Source organism: Thunnus albacares, chromosome 2 (genome assembly GCF_914725855.1).
Source record: "Thunnus albacares chromosome 2, fThuAlb1.1, whole genome shotgun sequence".
Lineage (NCBI taxonomy): Eukaryota > Metazoa > Chordata > Actinopteri > Scombriformes > Scombridae > Thunnus > Thunnus albacares.
The window spans coordinates 14,103,236-14,123,653 of NC_058107.1; the positions used below are offsets into that span (position 1 = coordinate 14,103,236).

The 20,418-nt window shown below is 40.2% G+C and overlaps 2 protein-coding genes across 4 annotated transcripts; one reads left to right on the forward strand and one right to left on the reverse strand.

Annotated features, from left to right (window-relative positions):
* Nucleotides 1-765: 765 nt before the first annotated feature.
* On the reverse strand, nucleotides 766-18,313 carry LOC122992973 (rasGAP-activating-like protein 1). 3 transcript variants are annotated; one of them, XM_044366915.1, is made up of 21 exons: nucleotides 18,186-18,313; nucleotides 16,856-16,912; nucleotides 15,150-15,263; nucleotides 14,747-14,808; nucleotides 13,187-13,316; nucleotides 12,432-12,513; nucleotides 12,086-12,226; nucleotides 11,801-11,892; nucleotides 10,801-10,918; nucleotides 10,419-10,572; nucleotides 8,811-8,875; nucleotides 8,404-8,516; nucleotides 7,529-7,721; nucleotides 7,209-7,346; nucleotides 5,865-6,009; nucleotides 5,044-5,216; nucleotides 3,927-4,064; nucleotides 3,422-3,557; nucleotides 2,598-2,718; nucleotides 2,308-2,384; nucleotides 766-2,196 (listed from the first exon to the last, which is right to left on the reverse strand). In XM_044366915.1, the coding sequence occupies exons 3-21, from the start codon at nucleotides 15,197-15,199 to the stop codon at nucleotides 2,048-2,050; spliced, it is 2,277 nt and encodes a 758-aa protein (XP_044222850.1). In that variant the 5' UTR covers nucleotides 15,200-15,263; nucleotides 16,856-16,912; nucleotides 18,186-18,313; the 3' UTR covers nucleotides 766-2,047. The 3 variants fall into 3 exon arrangements, with proteins under 3 accessions (XP_044222850.1, XP_044222849.1, XP_044222851.1); XM_044366914.1 differs by lacking the exon at nucleotides 18,186-18,313 and adding an exon at nucleotides 17,220-17,705; XM_044366916.1 differs by lacking the exons at nucleotides 766-2,196; nucleotides 2,308-2,384; nucleotides 2,598-2,718; nucleotides 18,186-18,313 and adding an exon at nucleotides 17,220-17,705 and having other exon boundaries at nucleotides 3,472-3,557; nucleotides 3,919-4,064.
* On the forward strand, nucleotides 17,852-20,309 carry dgcr6 (DiGeorge syndrome critical region gene 6). Its single transcript, XM_044366918.1, has 6 exons — nucleotides 17,852-17,986; nucleotides 18,078-18,189; nucleotides 18,320-18,480; nucleotides 18,703-18,803; nucleotides 18,904-19,044; nucleotides 19,207-20,309. The coding sequence occupies exons 2-6, from the start codon at nucleotides 18,086-18,088 to the stop codon at nucleotides 19,282-19,284; spliced, it is 585 nt and encodes a 194-aa protein (XP_044222853.1). The 5' UTR covers nucleotides 17,852-17,986; nucleotides 18,078-18,085; the 3' UTR covers nucleotides 19,285-20,309.
* Nucleotides 20,310-20,418: the final 109 nt, after the last annotated feature.

Sequence of the window (20,418 nt, forward strand, 5' to 3'; positions counted from 1 at the left end):
ATTAATTATTTCTGCTCTTGATTCAAAGCATGTTAACTGGAAGAGAAAAATAGGTACTTCAATCATTTACAACTGCACCTCTTTAAAGTTTGGGGACTTGCAAGAAACAGGGAAAAAATGTCAAAATTGATGCATCAGAGGCTGAGATATCCTGACTTTTTGTCCCTAGCATGAGCCAACTTTCAAAAGTGCAGAATCCTACAGTTCCCATAATGCAACTCAGCAACATCTTTCATAAGACCTTCCCTGCCACGTTAATGCCTTCATCTTCAGCAACCTCAATGACATCATCATGTTTTTACAGGCTGAGTAGTACCCTGTTGACAAAATAAGTGGAATCCCAGTTTAATGTATTTCCTGTGAGGTGTCATTTTTGTTTTTGTGGGCACAAAGTAGACATTTAGACTTGTTAGCTGAAATAAGAGTTTACTGAATAATACAGTTGTGTTCAGTTCACAGTTAACAATCCACTTTAAACAAACCATCATGGTGTATTTGCAAAATAAAGTACAGGCAGTGTTTTTCTTTCTTTTTGTCATAATAAGAGCCCTCATTCACTGGATATAAAGTTCACAAGCAACAACTGGTGATGATGATGTGATGATTACTCTACTTTTGAAATGACTGTGTGGTAGATCTGAGAAGATTGCAAATCAACAAAAACAAATCTTGGAATGCAGCAAATACCAAAACACTTATAAGAAATTACTCTGTATCAATGCAGCCTATTGATCATCATGCCTGGCATGTCCACCACAGTGTTACTATACTGAAGACTGTTTATTCCACACATAAATATAAAACAGTTCTTCCTCTACAATAAAGACTGACACTACAGTAGCTGTGCCAGAACATACTGTAATCTAAACAGCTCCAGAGGCCGGGTGGCCTGCTGAGGCTATCTGACAGATCACAGATCTGATCTCCATTACAATCACTGTTTAAGGGAAAGACATTGAGCACTACTTGCTCTACAGGAAATGGCTTTATAACATATCCAAATACAGTTTGTGTGTCTCCCAGATATCGAAAGGAAACATATTTCAAATATTGTGATTGAGTGCTTAAGAATCTGTTTAAAAATAAAACTAATAAAAACAATTTTGGCATCTCAAACACATCCTGACACTTGTGAGCCAAATTTAATGGCACCAAAATCTCAAGAAAACTGCTCAAATGGGAGCATCTCACACAATTATGTAGTCTCATTTATAGTGTAGATGATCATTTATATGTATGGACATAATATTTAACAGGTAAATATTACCCATATGACTTCAGGTATGGCTACAACAATGTGTCCTCAACTGCAAGGACATTTTTAAATATGCAAATTACTTCAGAACCAAACAGTTAACTCAACTGGCTATAGCACCAAAAAAAGCACATTGTTTTGTCATAAAGGGCCCAAAGCAACAATTAAAATAGAATTCACTTTGCTCACTGTACAGGCAAAGTTATACTGCGGCGTGTGCACCATAATTTCAAAAACTCACGGTGGTATGACCAATAATGTTAATGTCACTGCTACATTGCGGCCATGGTGATAAATTGACTTAATAAAATACAAAACATTGATAAAAGCAATATCAAAACACCTTACATTCAGATACTGTAGATTACATTACAACAAGCTTTTTGCATAAAAATGTGTGACCGAGGTCCTGTACAGTATCTCAAAATATAAAAGCTTCTTTTCACATTTCACAACAAGTGGATGCAGGCCATGCAACAGATTGCTTGTTATCTACATAAAAAATATCAAGTCAGATCATGCTTCAAAGTGCCTCAGCCCCCCTTATCGTCAAGTATCATAATCTCTTCCCGGCGCTGCTGAAGTCAGTGGCACTCAGAGAATACAAAAAGATTCAAAGTGGCAAAATTCCCTCTGCTCTATAGAAATGTACTAAAAGGCTGGAAGAGGTGTCACTTTTCCTCCCTGACAATCAAGAGAGTGAATATCTGATGTTCACTCGTGTTGGTACAGGATACTGCCCCCCCCCCCCCCCCCCTTAGGCATTAGCGTGGATCCCTGTTCAAGTCTAGACTAGGGATTCAGAATGACACTGGTGGCATCCTCCTTTTCTCTGCGCTGGAAGGTGGCGTGAGCCTGTTCCAGATCCTCTATCACCCCCAACAGCCGAGCAGCGACACTCTGACCTGGCTTCAGGAGTTGAACATTGCATTCTGCACCATCTATGAGACAGAAAGTGTACAATAAAAGCAAACTAAAAATGTAGACAACAATAAGAATTATTTCACCACAGCAGAAAATTTACAGTCTAGATGCAGCAGCTGGATCCTCACCTGGGTGGATGTCAGAGTTGATCTTTTCTCTGTTGCTGGGCATCTGATCAGCGTCTGGCATCTCCAGATATTTTTTCCTGCAGTATCAGTCAGGAAAATTAATCATATAATCACTGACTGTTCTCTGAGAGCTGCTTTGTCTTTTCATTGAGTGACAGTAAAATATTTGATTGTTATGTCCAGAACCATCAACAGCAGCAGCAGCAGTGCGGCAGTAGTTCCAGTGTTGCAACATAGACCTCTAGTGTCCAGTAAGTGAACTGCATCTACAGATTGTTTCCTCCACTGACCTGAGTTTGTCTCTGCCCTGGAGCAGCTGCTTGTAAATGGTCTGAGTCTCTACGTCGGGATCCAGAGGGTCACTCCAATCCCCCAGAGTCACAGCAGAGTGGGTTCTACTGCAGCCTGTAACTGAGAAGCAGTCATACAGATAAACATGACAAACCCTTCAACTATTGCATCAGGTGGAAGTTTCACAGCACTATGACTTTGAATGTTTTTAGTGTGAATTATCCCAGTGTCAATCTAACCTGAACTTTAGCGTTACCCAAGGTTTAACCTAGAAGGAACATATGTCCCATAAACAGTCATGCATCCTAATAAACTGTAGCTCATAATGGTGAGAGGTCACATGGTACACTAGCATGTGAGGCTCTCTGACACTGACAAAATGTAATTGGTCAGAGAAAATCAAATCATTATTTCCAGCGCTCATCCTCTACTGAAGCAAAACATGGCAGCTACAAGTTGAGCATTTAGTCATTAAATATGGATTTACAGGAGCTCATTTGCTCTTTTAAGCCAACAACAAATTAGTTGACCAAGAGTGGAGTTAGAGGCTATAATGTTACGAACAAGATGTAAGCCTGTCATGTTGATGGACAATATTTCTGTAGTGAGTAGGTGGTTCTGGGAAGCTCTTAACTCCTGATGATCCTTCTGACGGCGTCCCAGGTTTAATTCAAGGCATTTATAATGGAAGGTGACATAACATAAACTGCTCACACTCATCCTCTTCCAAAGTCAATGTTAGATTTTTCATATATGCTCACACACTGCACAGTTACACCACATCGTGAGTGACCAGTATCAGAAGTAGTCAAAGCAGGATTACCAGCACGGTCCACCTGCAGGCAGCAGGTCCACTTGCCACTGCGATGAGCCCCTGGGTGGAAAGAGGGCAGCATGCGCTCATTGTAGATGCTGACTTTCCTGATAGCTGACAGCCACTGGTTCAGCTCATTCACGTTCTATTGAGACACAAATATACCATGAACCATTCATATGGTGGTAAGTCTAGTGAAATCAGAGCAGGATTCTATACAAAAGTGATATATTGTTTGAAACAATACATGAATTCACTGTTATTTCTGTTTTACAAGAATATTTATACCTGACGTAAACGTTTCTTTTTAAACTAAGGGGTAATGGTTGGAGAAAATACATTTAAAAAAATTAAAAAGTAAAGTAATATCACTTTTATTTTTTAAATTTTTTTTAAAAATAAAAACAATAGTCAACTTTTAATATGTGCAAAAAGCTATAAAAGAATTTTTGTTGCAAAAATGAGAGAGGTCAAAAACTATGTTGGTGACTGGCTGGTGTCAGTACCAATGCACCTTGCACTGGATGTACATGGTGTGCAGCTGCCCATCATTGTCCTGGGTGATGACCTGCATTACATTCTGCTGTTGAAAGGCATTTTCATCCACCCTCTCCACTGCACACACACACTGAATAGGGATTGAGGAGCGCACCTGCAATAATTCAAACACAAACCACAACCCCAATTAACACAAGTACACGCAGGCTGGTAATGATGGATCATGCTTCTGCAGTTTACATTTGAGTGAAATAAAAGTGACATTTGATCACACAGCAAATTAATGGGGCAGTGTCTGATACTGAAATATTTTTCACATGTTAGGCTGTAAGGAACCGTATGAGACAAGGAGGAAGTGAAGATGAAATCAGCATGGCAGAAAAGGCCACTTTAAAGTGTAAATCAGGTACTTCCAATGGGAGCTCGCTTCACTGAGACTGGAGTGCTCCAACATGGAGGAAAGGGTCCAGGACATTGTCTGCAATCTGATTTGCAATGTTAGCATGAATATCCACAGCCTTCAATTAACCCTCGCCTTTATTCCAGTCACACAAAGCGGAGACTGGCTCAAAGAGGGAGCTTTTTACTGGGCTAGAGAGAGCCTGCTCTCCTCTCCGTTTCCCTCTCCCTCTCAGTCTGTGGCTGGTGAATGAGAGGAGATCATTATCACAAGGTTAGGCACCACATGGTAATAACACTAATGATGTCCTCACAAGGAGACCAACACAAATACATTAAAGCAAGCTGAGGGTGACTAAAATGTTTCCTCTTTTTATGAGCCAAGTTGATAAATGTCCTTCAAAGGGCAGACACGGCGACTAATTCATCATCAGACGGCATATCAGCTTCTAATAATGGATGAGTCACTTTCACATGACTTTGATTCAAAGTTTACTCATCTATTTTTGGCTTATATAAGACAAAGTTAATAAAAATGTATCTGGCAGGCATTCACTTAAATTTGTTTGATCCAAAAGTCACATTAGCAGACACATTAAGGAACAAGCTACCTAATTATACAGCCAGATGTTAAAAAACTAAACTTGAAACTCTGGCTGGTTGCCAAAATGGCTAAAATAGTAGATAAAAAACATTTTCTAACACAAACTCTAGCCTACTGAATCAGTACAGACCTGCCAATCAGGAGTTTTGGCATAGGAAAGGGTCTCACTAGTCAACCAGAAGTACCGCTTCTTAAAGGCAAAGCGGGACAGCAGTTGAGGTCCTTCTGCCTTGTGTTTGTGGAGGTACCCCTCTTTGACAGTAACTGAGGGCATGAATACAGCCCTCTGTGGCACCTCGGACACTGCAATACAGAGGAGAAAGAGTTTTAAATGGGATTCAAAGACACACTTTGTTAAACACATGTAATGGCTTTTTCATCTATATAGACACAAGGTGGTGCTGTGACAATAAACAAACAGAACATTCTACTGTTAAACTACATTATATGTCTTCATTTTCAGTACTTTGTTATTTATGACACCTCGGCTGCCTTCCATCACCACGTGAAGGACGGCTTCAAAGAGGTGTAACAAGATTCCACTTCTGTCCAACAAATCCACCTGAAGAGCATTAAATGTCAAACTGGCCTTTAAGAGAAAAGAGTGGGTATGATGTGCAGAAGGAGGCTGAAACATGATATGTCAGAGGGGGAAGATGTTTCACAACAACAGCCTCACTGACACATGACAGCAAGAAAGCAGCCAAGACAAGTTGGGTAACCAGTGTGGCGTGTACGAGCGCCTGTGGCGTCTCACTCCAACTCCCCGCCAGCTTTTTTAGGCTTCCAGCTAGTTATGAATATTTCACCACTGGGCTACAGTATGGTTTCATTTAATCCTTATATCAGCTGGGAGCCAGCTGGCCTGCGGCTGATTAGCTCAACAGCACGACCTCTGAACCTTCCCCTTGATTGCCCGTTTAGTGGCGTGTTCACTGTTATCAGCCTTACCGATGTCATGATCTATGTCGATTAACTTGTCCAGTAAGTCTTTGACAGAGGCCACACTGCGAAGGATGATGGGGTGGAGAGGTGCCATCCACTGCTCCTTTCCGTGACCCAGCTGAAGGCCCAAGTTCCCAACACTTTGTAATGCCTGTAAACCGTAAAGACACAAATTCTACTCAACACTCTCATCTTCTGCACATGAAGTCCTCTAGACTTCCTAACCTGACAGTAACTGTCAGAACTCAGTACGAGTGACTGCACATCTCAAAGTGGGAGATCAAAAGGGTCCCTGAGGCCAAGCATGCTGTGAGGCCCTTTGTCTGGCCCACACCTGGCCTAGGGTGCGGAGGAAGTCCCTCTCTCCACCCTCTCTGATGCTCGGCTTTGAACGCAGTCTGGTAACAGCGCACACAGAGGTAAAAATAGCCTGTTCTCTTTCTCTGTAGAGGACCCATGGCAACAGCACTTCAGCACCATGGACAGCAACCACAGAAACCACACATGAGGAATGAGGTTTCACTTTTCTTTTAATGTGAGACCATGACACCCCTGTTTTTAATGATGTTGAGGATGCATGCAGGGAGGTGTTTATTTTAGAGAGAGTTGGGGCCCCCTCCATTCAAAAACATAGTGAGCTCTCAGTTATGACCTACTAGACGCCTTTCTTGACAGTCTCAAGGAAATGGCTTTTCAATGGTGTCTTTCTTTTGTCATTTGACCCAATTTCCAGTTGAATTCCAGGGATGTTAGAGCAGAGGATAATGTGAGAAGGTATTGTTCAAAAGCCTATGGCAAACAATGGCATAAAAACCCGCTGCATACCTGGCATGGTTGGTGAAAGAATCCACTGTGAAATGTATTGTGTATGATCTTGAGTTGTAATAAATTTCTGCTTCTATAAAATAAATGAATTCAAGCTTGTGGAACACTAACAGGGGTTTTTCTTTCCTATAATGGGAGAGATGAGGGGGAGAATTATTGATGGGAATTTTTACATATACTTGTAGTTAAGCAATAAGATATCCAGGAAGTACATTCATTGACATAAAAACACCCAACAAGGTAAAAAAGTAACTGCTCAGGACTGTGTTACCTGTCACTCCATACAAAAACACCTCTGCCTGTACACATAGTATAAACACTGCATGTTGTATTCATGCATCATATTTACTTTTCTTTCACCTGCAAATTAAAATTCCTATCAGTTGGCACTTCAGCATTTAGCCTCAGTTGCAGTGCATCTGGCCTCTTAACTGTTTGTTTTTTTCTGCACTTAAGTGTGATGTCTGGAGATGAATAAATTATTCATAGCAATGTCTGTGTGTACGTTTGAGTTGTGAATTATACCTTGGCCAGTAGTAACAGTGTTCGGCTTGTGCGCGTATCAGCATGCTGGTCCCTCAGCTGGAACAGTTTGGGTGTGAGGATTGCAGGAGCAAAAAAACGCAGGAAAAAGAATCCACTGATGGCCAAATACTTAACATCCTGTAAAACATTTGGTGAAATTGACAGGAGCGTTAAGGAACCTGAGGACCATTTCTTTGGATAACAACTGTAGTGCAGTATCTCACATGTAAAGGCAATGTAAACTGATTAAATCTCTAATACACAAATATTTTAAAATGCACTGAAATTGTGTTTCCGGCTTTTCTTTGCTCCAGACTGACCTCATTCTCAGGTTCAGAAAATTGCTCCTCTACCCTCTTGTGCAGCTGTTTGAAGGCCACTCTCATGACAGGAGGACACTGATCGACTGAGCCCACGATTGATTCAATGATGCTGGTTAAGTAGCTCTGCAGCATCTCCACACTGCTGTCCCGCACCTCTGCCTCTGACACTGCACCCTTAAATGAAATTCGCCTTCAGAGAGAAAGAAAGATAGATAGGACTGAATGCCACTGTCGGAAACCTATTCATTACGAAGACAATTCAAGGACAAGATGCTAGTCATACTAGCAATATTGCTTATAAATAGTCTGAATTCTGCAAAGACCATACATAATTAACCTTACTAAGCAAATACTCAATCTACAATGGCTCTTGTAATATAACTGATAACCTCTCTGTTCCTGATAATGTCATTACATGTGAGAGCATCCTATTTTAGAGATTTTAGAGACAGGGGAATGCAGATACTGAGTACCAAATTGAGGATGTCAGGGGAGATTTATAGACGGGGAGTGGAGACAACAAATATGGTGATGGCAGGCACAGCCACCACAAGTAGAGGATGTTAGATCCTAGATCTCCCTCCATGTCAGAGATAGACATCTCAGGGGGCTCATAGCAGTTGCCAAGCAACAGCCTTCCCCCTTTTTACATTCCTTTTTTTTTTCGTTTTCTCACATTGATGTCTTCCTATCAGGGGTAAAGAGTAAAGGAGTGGGCAGTCTCATGTGGCAGCTTTTCCATTTGACCATTTTCACACATAGATTGTGAACTACACACATAATTCCACTTGTCATTTGCAGTTTAAGACATGAACCTGGGGGACATATTTGGACTATTTTAAGAATATGATCAATAGAATATGATGTTTTACCTTGTGCGGTTCAGGTCGATCTTACATGGATCCAGTTCAATGTACTTCTTCTCATCAAAGATGAGGTTAATGATGGGCTTCAGCACCTCATGCAGATACAGCATGCCAACAGCCTGACAGCAAACAATGCCATATGTTGAGGACACCTCATTTGCATTTATTCTACAGGGATTATTTTCTAAAGTGTAACCAAGGTGTAATATGATGCAGCAGGGAACCATAAGGCATGCAACTGACTCAGTGTGCATTTAAAAGAGATGAGGAATGTTCAGAAAGATAATAGCTGAGATTGGCTACATGAGTGAAAATAATTAGTGGTCACATCGTGCTTTTACTTACACGAGAGACAGATAAATCAATTACTCTCAAATCTTGATTTAAAAAAAACAGCAGATACACCAACGCACCTTCATAAACTGTTCCATGGCTTTGGAGGCAAGTGAGTTGGAGCGAAATAAAGTGTTTGGATCAGCTATGAGAGCAAAACAAAAAAGAGATTGTTTTATTGAAAATAACATTTTGGAGATACTGGAGAAACAAGATGAACTGTTGGAATTTTTGGAACATGAAATGTGTGAACTGTCTTCTTTTCATGCAATATCTAATGCATTCCTTTGCCTTTTCTTGTAGAGGAATCCTTCCTCTGATGATCTTTTCTCTAATCAAGTTTTTATGTGGAATTTTTCTTCATCTGAATTGAGGATCAAAGGCTAAAGGATGTCATGCACTCTACAGACTTTAAAGCCCTCTGGCACAAACTTGTGATTTTGAGCTATATACGTGAATTTCACTTTTTTTACTTGCCTGTAAGTATGATCAGTCAGTTTCCTCCTAATAGTTTCAAATAAAACATTAAAAAAAAACCACCATGTTTGATGTTTGATAAAAACTGACAAAGGTTTCCCACACTGTATTAATAGCCCCAAATAAATGTAATGAAGTAATGGGTGAGTTTTCACGAAGTTCTCTACAAGGCTTTCAGTAATTCCTGATGCCTGTGAGCCTCTGAATGAGCACATGTAGAGTTTTTTTGGATGTGTATGCATTCTATCCTGTTTGATATATGTCTTCAATGTACTGTATGTCTGTCACAAATGAAGGTAGACTGACCATGTTGCAACATCACTTAAATCCTTCAAGGTGACAACACTGATATATCCACTGTAACAGGACTCGGTTGCCAGGTAAAATATTTTGGTTCTAAAAATCAGGACATCTGGGAAAGGTTTGATTTTAATATGCAGCCCAGTGGGTGAACAGTATATTTTTCTTGCCCCTGTGCCCAACTTTAATGTGTGGCTGCTCACGGCATCTATTCCTGATCAACCAGTTACCGTTCAGATCATGTGGAGTTGCTATGGAAACTTAGGCACTATGCTTATTATCTCAAACTACACCAACAGTACCCAAAGACCAGAGCACAACTCTGTGTGAATTAGCAATAGGGATGTGGTGCGGAGGCAAAAACATGACTAATACAGACCACAGAGAAGCTATGAAAAGACGGTTGGCTGAGTAAATAATTGGCATCAGGGTAGTAAATATAGTGTTGGTAGGTTTGAAGTGCCCACACACGGACCATGACTGCAGCGTTCAGGGATCTTGATGTCAATTCACAGTTAGCAGCAATAGCAGCAACCCTCCGAGGGTCTCTGGAGTGGATCAATAACAGAAAACTGGCATGTCCCAAACTTTGACTAATATAAATACTGACTCATAAGGATATAGTTAGGTCTTACGCACTCTGTATTAGTCACAGTTTTGTAGTAGTCACAGTTCTTACATGCAAAAAACTGAAATATGTAGCCATTAATGTTTATTAACATTTAAATAATAACTCATCTTTGTTGATATATAATATCTAAATTGCAAACTAGAGTACACAGAAGTAAAAATGTCTGCACATCCTAGTTTTATGGAGATGTTACACTTACAAATAGCTCTGATGGACACTGATCTGATGTTTTAGACAGCTCTGATATCTTTACATGTTGTTACTTCGGTTGTTTACTTACTGGTGTGGTTGACCTCCCGGGTGTTAAGGTAATCCAGAAAGGGCACCACCAGGCCCTGGCCCAGGTAGATCTTTACCAGGGTCATTGCCACGTCCTGTCGGCTCTCAACTGTGGTCACCTCCTCCAGCATGGTCAGAGCAGTGCTATCCTCCACCTGGTGAGAGGAGGACTTAGGTCATGACATGCTGCTGACATGGCCAAAGAGTTTTTCTGTCATCTGAAAGCCAGCATGAGATTAATAAACCAGGCGGAGTCAAGATAAATGTGGATTAGTTTAGGGGAAAACATTAGAACTGGAAAAAAAGTATCTCTTGATGTTACAGCACTAAATTTCTTACACAGGTGAGAACGTGAATATCAGCACTGAGGAGGAGTTGCTAACCTCGGTGGGCGAGATGACTGACTCAACCAAAAGGTCTATGAGGGGCTGATAGTACACAGACGGCAAAATCCGATCCTCCACCAAACGCACCTTGAGACGCAGCGCTCCCAGCTTGCCACTAGAAACAAACAAATCTCAGCAAGAGGAGATTTTGTGCACACCTTGAGCTCATACTGAGGTATGGCTTCATTTAAAATAAACCGCAAATGAAAAAGTGTTCATAACACCCAATAAAGACGACCTCCTGAATTTATTTGTTTTTCTGTAAGTGAAAACAACTAAACACACTTGATTTTTCTACAGCGTTGTCTTATGAGAGAAGTGTGTGAAATCGACACAAAATTCTAAGTAAAAGGGCAATGCCTAAAGATTGCCTTATTATTGAAGAAACTGGTTAGGCTGTTTATTGGTAGTAGTATATAGTGTAAATATAAATGCATCTAATACATTTTTTAAATGTTCTTACAAAATGTCTATATTATTGTAAAGTGAAAAACTGATCATATCAAATCGAATGTAAATGGTAAACAGCTGTTAAGGTGTCTTAATGTTCAAGAAGACTGTCATAGAGTCCCTAAGGTAATATCTCTTCCAATGTCATTTTCTTCTTTCTTCTTTATGTGAAAGTAAGTCTCTAACTAAATTTCCACTCTGTAGTGTGTTCCTCTCTGTGTGTTAGATCCTAATGAATCTCTGAGATTCATTTCTGTTTGACACTACTCCTCTGCAGTTCGCTCAGCTCCCTTTGTTCTAAAAATATCTAAAGGAAGAGATGCTGTCAGAGACCTGGCCATACACCTGTGAATCTTCATTTAAATGCACTAAAGGATGCATGAGGAGGAACACATTCTTTCCTTGAGTGCGTTTCAAAAAGACACACGGATTGCTGCACGATTTAAGTCTGATAAGGTTCCAAAAGCAGTCAACAAAATGCTCGTCTCAGTTATACAAACACACAAACTCACCACATTGAATAAACAAGCACACCCATAATCCTCACCCAGCATCAACCTCATTGTTTCCCAAGGGTAGCAAACGAAACCAGCCCTCTAACAGAGGTGTCTTGTGCAAACAAGCAAAAGGGATTTCCACCTGTGGAAAGAAACAACATAGAAGGATAGAATATCAGACAAGAACAACAACCTATTAAGCAATTTTATGGTGGGAAATACTGTACTCAAGGATGAAGCATACAGTATTTTATACAATAACCAATACATGAAATCTATGAAGTGTGTAACATAATACAGAATCTTGATAGAACACAGTAATATGCCGTCCTCACCTTTCCCAGAAAGTCATTCTTGCCCACCATGTCCCAGTCCCAGACCTCCACCGTGATAGTTCCCTCCTGACTTAGTTCCTCTGGATCCAGCTCCAGCTCCAGCGTCTCTCCCCAATGAGGGAAACGTGTCTTCTTGATAATCTGAAACCCAGCAGGTTGGGGTGTTAGAAAATCCTAAAACTTTATCTCTGTTCACTACACTACTTCACCTCAGCTCTGATCCTACATATACAGTAATATGAAATAAAATGACAATGATACAATCCAAAAAAACATCAATCACAATAGAAGTATGTGGCTTCAGTGAAACCATTACATACTGAACATGCACGCACACAGAGCTCACCGAAGTCTCTGCACTGTGGTTGTTGAAAATAACTCTTGTAAATGGATCCGAGGTTCCAGAGATGTCTCTCGGAGCCAGGTCTCTGTGGGGTTACCAGACCAAAAGACAACAGAACCATTCAATACATTAAATTGGCCGACAAACTCCTATTCCCTGCTCTGTAAATTAGTGTGTTAAGTGCAGCGAGGTAAAATAGCAAAACCACGACTTTTCACTTGACCTCAATCTTTCACACAAATTCACATTCATCCGAGCATGTTTAAATAACACAGTGTCAAGCCCTGATTGACATGCTCATTAGAGCCCTGCCTGAGAGGGAGAGATTGTAGCCTGGGACACACAGATGGGGCAGTGAGTGGTGTGATAGCGGCAGAATGACTCAGGAGGGGAGTGTGGAGGCCTGCGGGGTGATGGTGATAAGATTACAGCACAGGAATGGTGATGACACTGACACCTCTCGCTGCAAGATACTCCGATAAAGAAATTTAACTTATGACTGACGACCACTTTAATTATCTCAAAACTACTGAATTGTGACACGCACAAGTCAAGATAAATGATAGTTTTAACACCTGGAAAGTGCATTTGAACACACGTTTATTATATTTCCCAAGCGGATCCAGACCCTCTCATCATCTAATCTGTGGGCCAACGTGGGTCTTTAATCATAGTTCTGTAGTCCATCATTATCTCTAAATGAGCTCATATTTATAACATAACACAGTGGCAGCTTTTCAAGCTCAAAGTCATGCTACCTGGCTTCAATGACTTGACATCGCAGGCTAATCTTCTCTGTGTCTTTCAGCAGCTCCAGACTCAGGTGGATCTCCCCCTGGACCTCTTCATCAGGATCGACTCTCGTCAGGTTCAGCCAACTATCCAGCCCTGATGATACCGCACAGACAGGTGTCATTCATTGAAACAGCACACCTGATAACAAACATGGAAACTAGGGATGCAACCGATGGTCTATTTTTTACTGTCAATTGACAAATTGATTGATCAACTAAATCATTTCAGAACTACTGGAAAAGTAATATTCTAACATTAATGGAGAGAGTTGAAAATGAAAAAAGAGATGATAAGAGATATCCTGGGGCAGGAAATTAATTTACAGATGAAACAATTAGTCAATTTATTGATGAGCTGATCAACAGAAAAATAATCTGAAACTGTTTTAATAATCAGTTTATTGTTTAAGCTTTTTTTCAGGCAAAAAATGCCAGACATTCACTAGTTCCAGCTTCTCAGTCGTGAGCTTTTCTTTGTCTTATTCGATAGTAAACTTAATTATTTTAGGAGTTTGAGAGTTGGTTGAGGAAAACAAGCAATTTAATGACTATTCACTATTTTCTGAAATTTTATAAACTATATATCAATTAATCAGGAAAATAACTGATAATGAAAACTATAGTTAGATGCAGTCCTAAATTAACTAACTTTAAAGTATGTATTTAAGTAAGTATACATTTAAAAATATCTAATTTTGTGTTAAATATTTTCCATAACGCTAACAAGTATGAGACAAGGTGAAGGCATGCACAAACTACAGTATAATATTCCAAGCAACATTATTTGATACGGTTTACACTGCATGCATGTCAAATTGAATGTGTTCTGTCTTCATTATTTCAGAAGTATCTGACATAAGCAAGGGTACAATGTCAAGGCCAGACTGTGAGAAGATTCCTGCGAGGGAGTAAGTGACTCAGTACCAACATGTACCAATGAATCACAGGAGCGAGGGCCATGCCAAGTAGCTTTCAGGAGAGAGGTATCATTAATATGCAGCACTCACACCCTGATAAACACTTTCATAAGTCATTTCATAAAACTACAAAATCTCAACATACCAAAGTTTAAATGCCATATGGCTGGCCAAGACAGCACAGACAGTGCTAGAGTTCATACTGAGGTAAACACTGTGACTAATTTCTTGAATGTGAAAGCCTCTGTGAGAGAGCCAGACTTTTACTGGTTTGAGGCCATTTGAAATGCTTTGGTTGTTCTCCTCTTTCTTTGCAGCGCTGTGGGATTCCAAATGAAGGTTTAAAATGCACAATGAATGCCTGGTTCATTGCACAACTCAATAGAAACTCTGAAAAAGATGATTGATAAATGAGAACAAATCAAATTAAATGTGCGAGCGTGCATTTCTCAACATTCCCAGCGGCTCGGGTTAAAAAAGGCATGTCTCCTCAATCACTCAGACCTTTGACTCGGTCATGGGAATCCATGTATGTTTAACCTCTGAGCTCTGGTCATGCGCCCGTCCTGCTGCACATGTACACCCATGAAGTTTTGTTCAGTCGTACCTTTAGCTTGAGATCCAATGGCTTCTTTGCTCAGAGTTATCTTTCCAATAACATCGTCATGGCTGTAGAAAGAGATAAAACAACAGATGATCAGATAGACAAAATTGAAAATATGATCAAATGTGTTTGTTCTCACTGGAGTTAAATGAGGTGACAGATTGATTAGTGTACTGGTGGTCATGAGAAAAGGAGAAAAAATAACCTTTAATCAATCTCGGTGACCATCTGCCTGATGATGTTTGTTTATTCAAAGCTTGTTTTTTTCCCCAAAAAACGTTAAACTGTACATGAGGTCAAGTTAAGCAAACACTGATGGCTTGATAGACGATAAATCATTGCAAAGCACCATCAGTAAACAGTAATGGCTGAATATGGAGTCATTTAGATACAGCATACGATTTACCCAATCGTGTCCTCATCCATGACATGAAAGGAGAGTGAATGGAACCCCATCGGAAGGTGCAGCGTGTACTCTTCACCCCAGAAAGGATTAAGGTTCTTCCACACTGTGGCAGTCCTGAAAAAAAAGAGGCAGTTGTCACTGTAAATGTGGCAGCAGTATACACCCTCCATTACTCACTTCATAAGTGTAGCTGAGGGCAGACAACTTCATATGCTTTTCTAGTAATAATGAAAAGTCTCAGTCATGTATCTCTACAGTAGTGGTTCTCCACATGGGCACGGGACCATTTCAAGGAGTTGTAAGATAAATCTGAGGGGTCGTGAGATGAAGAAGAACAAACATAGTTCTGCTACACAAAATTGTATTACTATTTCCTGACTTCTATGTAAAGCCTCTGGATAGTTTTTTCTCTTTAGAAATATTTCAAATGAAACAATCTGAAAAGTGAATTTACTTTTTGGTAGAACTGCTCACAACTAAACAGATATTGCTTCATTTTGAGTGATCATGTTGTAAAAAGGTTTTTGAACTGCGGCTCTACATCAAAATCTTCTGCTTTTTGATACTAGATCAGGTTCCACGTAACATTCAGTATGTTTTCTGGATAAATCACTTTGTAAGTGCTCGTAAGAGGTCTGTCAGAGACAAAGGGTTCTGGACGACCAGGGTGTGTACTGAACTTCAATACTTGTTTGATACGGAACGAAATGTGTCAACTAAGTATCAAAACTGTCAGGTGCCCGGTCAGATGAATAGTCTTTTTTACTTATTCTTTGATCAGATAGTTCCTGATTTAAATTATTAGACAACATCTAAATGAAAAAAGGGTTTGATAAAAAAATTTAAAAACAGGTTTACATTCCTGAAAGCAATAAGATATCAGCACCATAGTCGAGTAACATACATTCAAAAGTATCTAAAGATTTTAACGGATACTCAACCCTGAGGACAACCTACAAATCCTGAATGTTTTTAATCAGCCCTTCTGTTTCTCAGAGTGTACTGTACCCATTATTTCCCACAAGAATCTAGCAGCCACATCATCCATGAGCATCACACTGGAGGAGTCAGTTGACCAGTAACACTACAAGTACAAGATAATTAGTGTGAGTGTCTGCAGTGAATCACTGTGCTGTTTCCCCTCACTATACCAGATAGAATAGCCACTGAATTCATCCCATGTTCTTGTTAAAGCCCACAGCAATTTATTTTTACAAGGATCTGAATTGCTGCTTCAGACCACCACTTGGAAATAAACTGTTAGTCTAGCTGCTATCTGCAAAAAAAAAACGTGCTTAATCTGAACATTTTGAGGGCTGAAATCTGTCTGTGCTTTTGCACTCAAACTGAGAACACCTCTGAACTGGTGTATTCTGCTCCAGCTCCCACCATTCTCCTTGCTTACACCGGGAGCTCCCTGCAATAATTGATGCGCCCTCTCCATGGTTACCTGCGGGTGTTTTAAAGGCCAGACCAGTATCGGGTTCTCTGTGTTGGAAGGGCCACGCTGTGGGCACCACAACCCTGATCACACACACTCCTCCCTGGGCTAACATGTGCGGAGTAGCCGGAGCACAACCAGAAAATTAACATAACGTAAATATCTCAACTGTGCTGAAGGATATTCAAATCTGAGTATAAAGACTAAAGACAATCTGCAGCCTGTAGTTCTGGATAAAACAAGATGCACTTAGAGCAGGACTTACCTGGCCACAACTTCATTGTCAACTTTTACAATGCAGTATGGATCACTGGTTCCGGATCTGAAGATGAAGAAAAATGACATGACATGACATGACACCTGAAGATGACTAGTCGATTTGTCTCGTTAATTGTCAGTTGTCTTGACTTAAACACGCCAATGTAAACTGGAATAGACAGTCCTGACTTAATAACTCACATTTAATTCCTTAATAGGAGACAGCATACAAGTACACAGGTCTGAACTTTTTCTTCTTACCTAACCAGCCTGATAAATACTAGTTCAACATTTTAGAGGCTTCATTTGATCTCAGAGCTATAAGACCCTATATTGCATAGATAAGCACCTGCCATTCAGAAATTACTTACACGTCTTTGGCCGGGAGGTTCCTGCCCTCGACAATGCGAAAATAAAGAGATGTATTTTTGGCCATTTTTAGTCGGGTGAGCTATTATCCAATTTCTCCTTGTGTGTTCCCATACACGCTCTTATAAATAGTGCTCTACCCCTCCGCAAGTGAGTTTTCTTCATTTCATGGCACCTTCGGCGCGTGACGGCGCACAGCCCACCAGTAGCGCGCGACACAGGCGCGCATCCATCCAGCTCAGTCAGTCCAGCGAGTTCAACACTGAGGGCTGATCCGGGGTTTTTAAACTGTCAGTCTCTTCTTTTATGCGTATGAAATGTCCATTCTTAAATAAATATCGTGGAATAAAAGGTATTCACAACAGCACCTGCGGATGTTTTTCTTAGAAATCGGACATCATTCATAATCTGTTTGTAATTGACGTAATTGACGTTTTTTTTCCAGATACGCTGTCGTACTAATTTATAATAGCATAAGTGTAGGGTTTATGGTTATAACTGATAGGTATTCTCAGCTTCTTCTTTGTTGCAATGCGCCACCTGACGGGCATATTGAGCTACTACACGCACCATTTTATTTTAAACATTACAGGCAGGCATCTTGACAGCCAGCAACTTGGGGTCCTCTGTAGAGCGAATGGGAGCTAATAACAACGTTACACCTACAGCTGCAAAATCAATCATTTTCTTACTATTAAGTCGGCTTAGTAACCATAACTACGTGCCGTTAACTTACGAAGATCATTAGATGCAGCCTAGTCTTCACCAGGTTAGTTCTATTGATTCTGAGAAGTTTTAATTAGTTAAATTAGCCCAACCTGCTACTGTTAGCTAGCTGAGTGCTGTTTTCATCTTCCCAGCTGGGGACATGGATGGTTATCCCGGAGTCATTGGTGGTGATTCTACCAAACAACAAGAGAGACATTACTACCTTTTATCAGAGCTGCAAACTTTAGTCAAAGATTTACCAAGGTAATGTTTCCTTAGCTCCAGGGAGGGCTCCTTCACTAACTTCAGAGAACTTCAGTTAAATGTCTATTTTTTTTTTATCTGTATGGTCGTTTTGTAACAGCATCTTGACGTTGTTTTTTTCCATGTGTAGCTCCTTCCAGCAGCGCCTGTCCTACAACACACTGAGTGACCTGGCTCTGGCACTCATAGATGGGACGGTCTATGAGATAGTGCAGGGGCTCCTGGATATTCAGCATCTGACAGAGAAAAATCTGTACAACCAGAGGCAAAAGCTGCACTGTGAACACCAAGGTTGGTGCCCTGTTTAACAGAAAACACGCTGAGACTAATGGTATCTGATCTAAGAAGCAAGTTCCATGCCTGTGATCAGATTAATTGTGCTGAATAAAACTAGGGAACCCCTTCAAATCAGGAACCATATGAAGTACCGAACCTGCTTCTTGGAACAGTCCCCAGGTATGAGGATGCAACTGCTCAATGTTGATGTTGACATGCTGCTTCTTTTATGTGTAGCACTCAAACAAGACCTTGCACGGAAGCACAAAGAAGCTCTGCAGTCATGCAAGTCTCACAACCTTGCGCTCCTCAAATCAAATCAACAAGCTGAGCAAGAGGTAAGGCATTGGCACATCCTAATTCCTCTGAGTACTAAAATGGCTATGGTTATTGCTGTATGCTTCTTGTTTTTCAAACAGTTGTGCGTTGTGTTATCAGGCTCTGGAAATCCGTGTGCGAGAGGAGCAAAGAATGATGGATAAGAAGATTGTAGCGGAAATTGATCAAAAAGTGATAGACCAACAGAATACCCTGGAGAAGGCTGGAGTCCCTGGGTTTTACATCACCACTAATCCTCAGGTTTACCTCTAGACCTGTTTAGTCACTGTAGTTAAAATGTACTCTACAAATGGTACCGTAGCATAGAAAACATGCACTTTATGATACATACAAATGTCCAGCAGATGGCAATGTACTGTATGTCCACACTAATTGCTCTTCAACAACTGTGTGTTATTTCAGGAGCTGACAATGCAGATGAATCTACTTGAGTTGGTGCTCAAGCTTCAACAGAAGGAGTCACAATCTGGTATCCTATGAGACAGAGACTAATGGGAGAAGAAAATACATACAATGGTAGCAGACGGCGTTCGCTCACATTCCAGTAACTGTGAGATTCAACATGTACTGGCCGACATTGGCATTGCTCACTTTAAAAAGCAACATGTTAAAGAAGTGTTTATCACTTGTTGTAAAGAGTGTAATATTTACCATCACAATCTGTTTGTCCCAGGAGCACAAGTAAGACGATATAAGTCCTGAAGGGGGTCAAACAGTTGTGACAACACAGAGTGCAAAGAACTTATATGCCGTGTCCCACATTGTGAAATTAGTTTTGGTGCATATCCCTCAAAGACAATAATGTATACGGTAATAATAATAATATAAGCATTTCAGCACAGTAATAAGAGAGCAGGCTCAGCCAGATATTAACTATAGCTGTAACTGGAATTAATGCAGCGCCCCTCCTGCAATATATGGTCACTCCATAAGAGCCCCCTGATGCCTTTGGAGAAGTCTACACCATTTGAGGTGAACAGGAATGTTTTATTTGATGTGTGTACATGGGGACCCAACTCTGAGCAGCAGTATTGTACTGACATCACAATTAAAGCTGAAATCTGTAACTTTCCATGTTTTATTGCCCTTTGAAATGGTTAAAATGCAAACAAAGTGTGAAATGTGCCAGTTTTGATCAGACTTTATTTCTTATTTATTTTAATAGTACTGTGATAGATTTCCTATACACACTTTTCTCATATTTCTTGCTGTTTTATTGTGTATAATGGTTTTTTATCTGTTCAGTTTGTTATTAGTTATGTTAAAACTGTTGGGCAGATTAGCTGTTAAGCTAACCCCAGTACATTTTCAATGTTCATTGTCCCCCATAAATAAACAATTTGTGAATATGAATCAGGATGCAACCAAAGAGGTAGTAGCGGAGTAGGAATAGACTTTAAACACATAGTGTTTGCTTTTCTCTTGAATGCAAATGATATGAAATATAGCATTGTTTTTCCATAACATTGATATCTATTTTCATTAAAACAAATGTTTCAAAAGTCTCTCAAAATTTATTTGTGTTTTGTGAAACTCAGAAACATATAATTCCCTTATTTATCTCCATATTCACATCACTGTGGTCCAGACTGCTGTTGCTGGTTTCTGACCAGT

Excerpts from the sequence above, each read along its gene's own strand:
- LOC122992973 (XM_044366914.1), bottom strand. The coding sequence starts at position 17,284 with ATGGCCAAAAATACATCTCTTTATTTTCGCATTGTCGAGGGCAGGAAC. Across the intron at positions 7,722-8,403 it reads ATCGACCTGAACCGCACAAG|GCGAATTTCATTTAAGGGTG; the intron begins GTAAAACATCAT and ends TTCTCTCTGAAG. Across the intron at positions 7,347-7,528 it reads TTTCTGAACCTGAGAATGAG|GATGTTAAGTATTTGGCCAT; the intron begins GTCAGTCTGGAG and ends AATGTTTTACAG.
- dgcr6 (XM_044366918.1), top strand. The coding sequence starts at position 18,086 with ATGGATGGTTATCCCGGAGTCATTGGTGGTGATTCTACCAAACAACAA. Across the intron at positions 18,190-18,319 it reads TTAGTCAAAGATTTACCAAG|CTCCTTCCAGCAGCGCCTGT; the intron begins GTAATGTTTCCT and ends TTCCATGTGTAG. Across the intron at positions 18,804-18,903 it reads ATCAACAAGCTGAGCAAGAG|GCTCTGGAAATCCGTGTGCG; the intron begins GTAAGGCATTGG and ends TTGTGTTATCAG.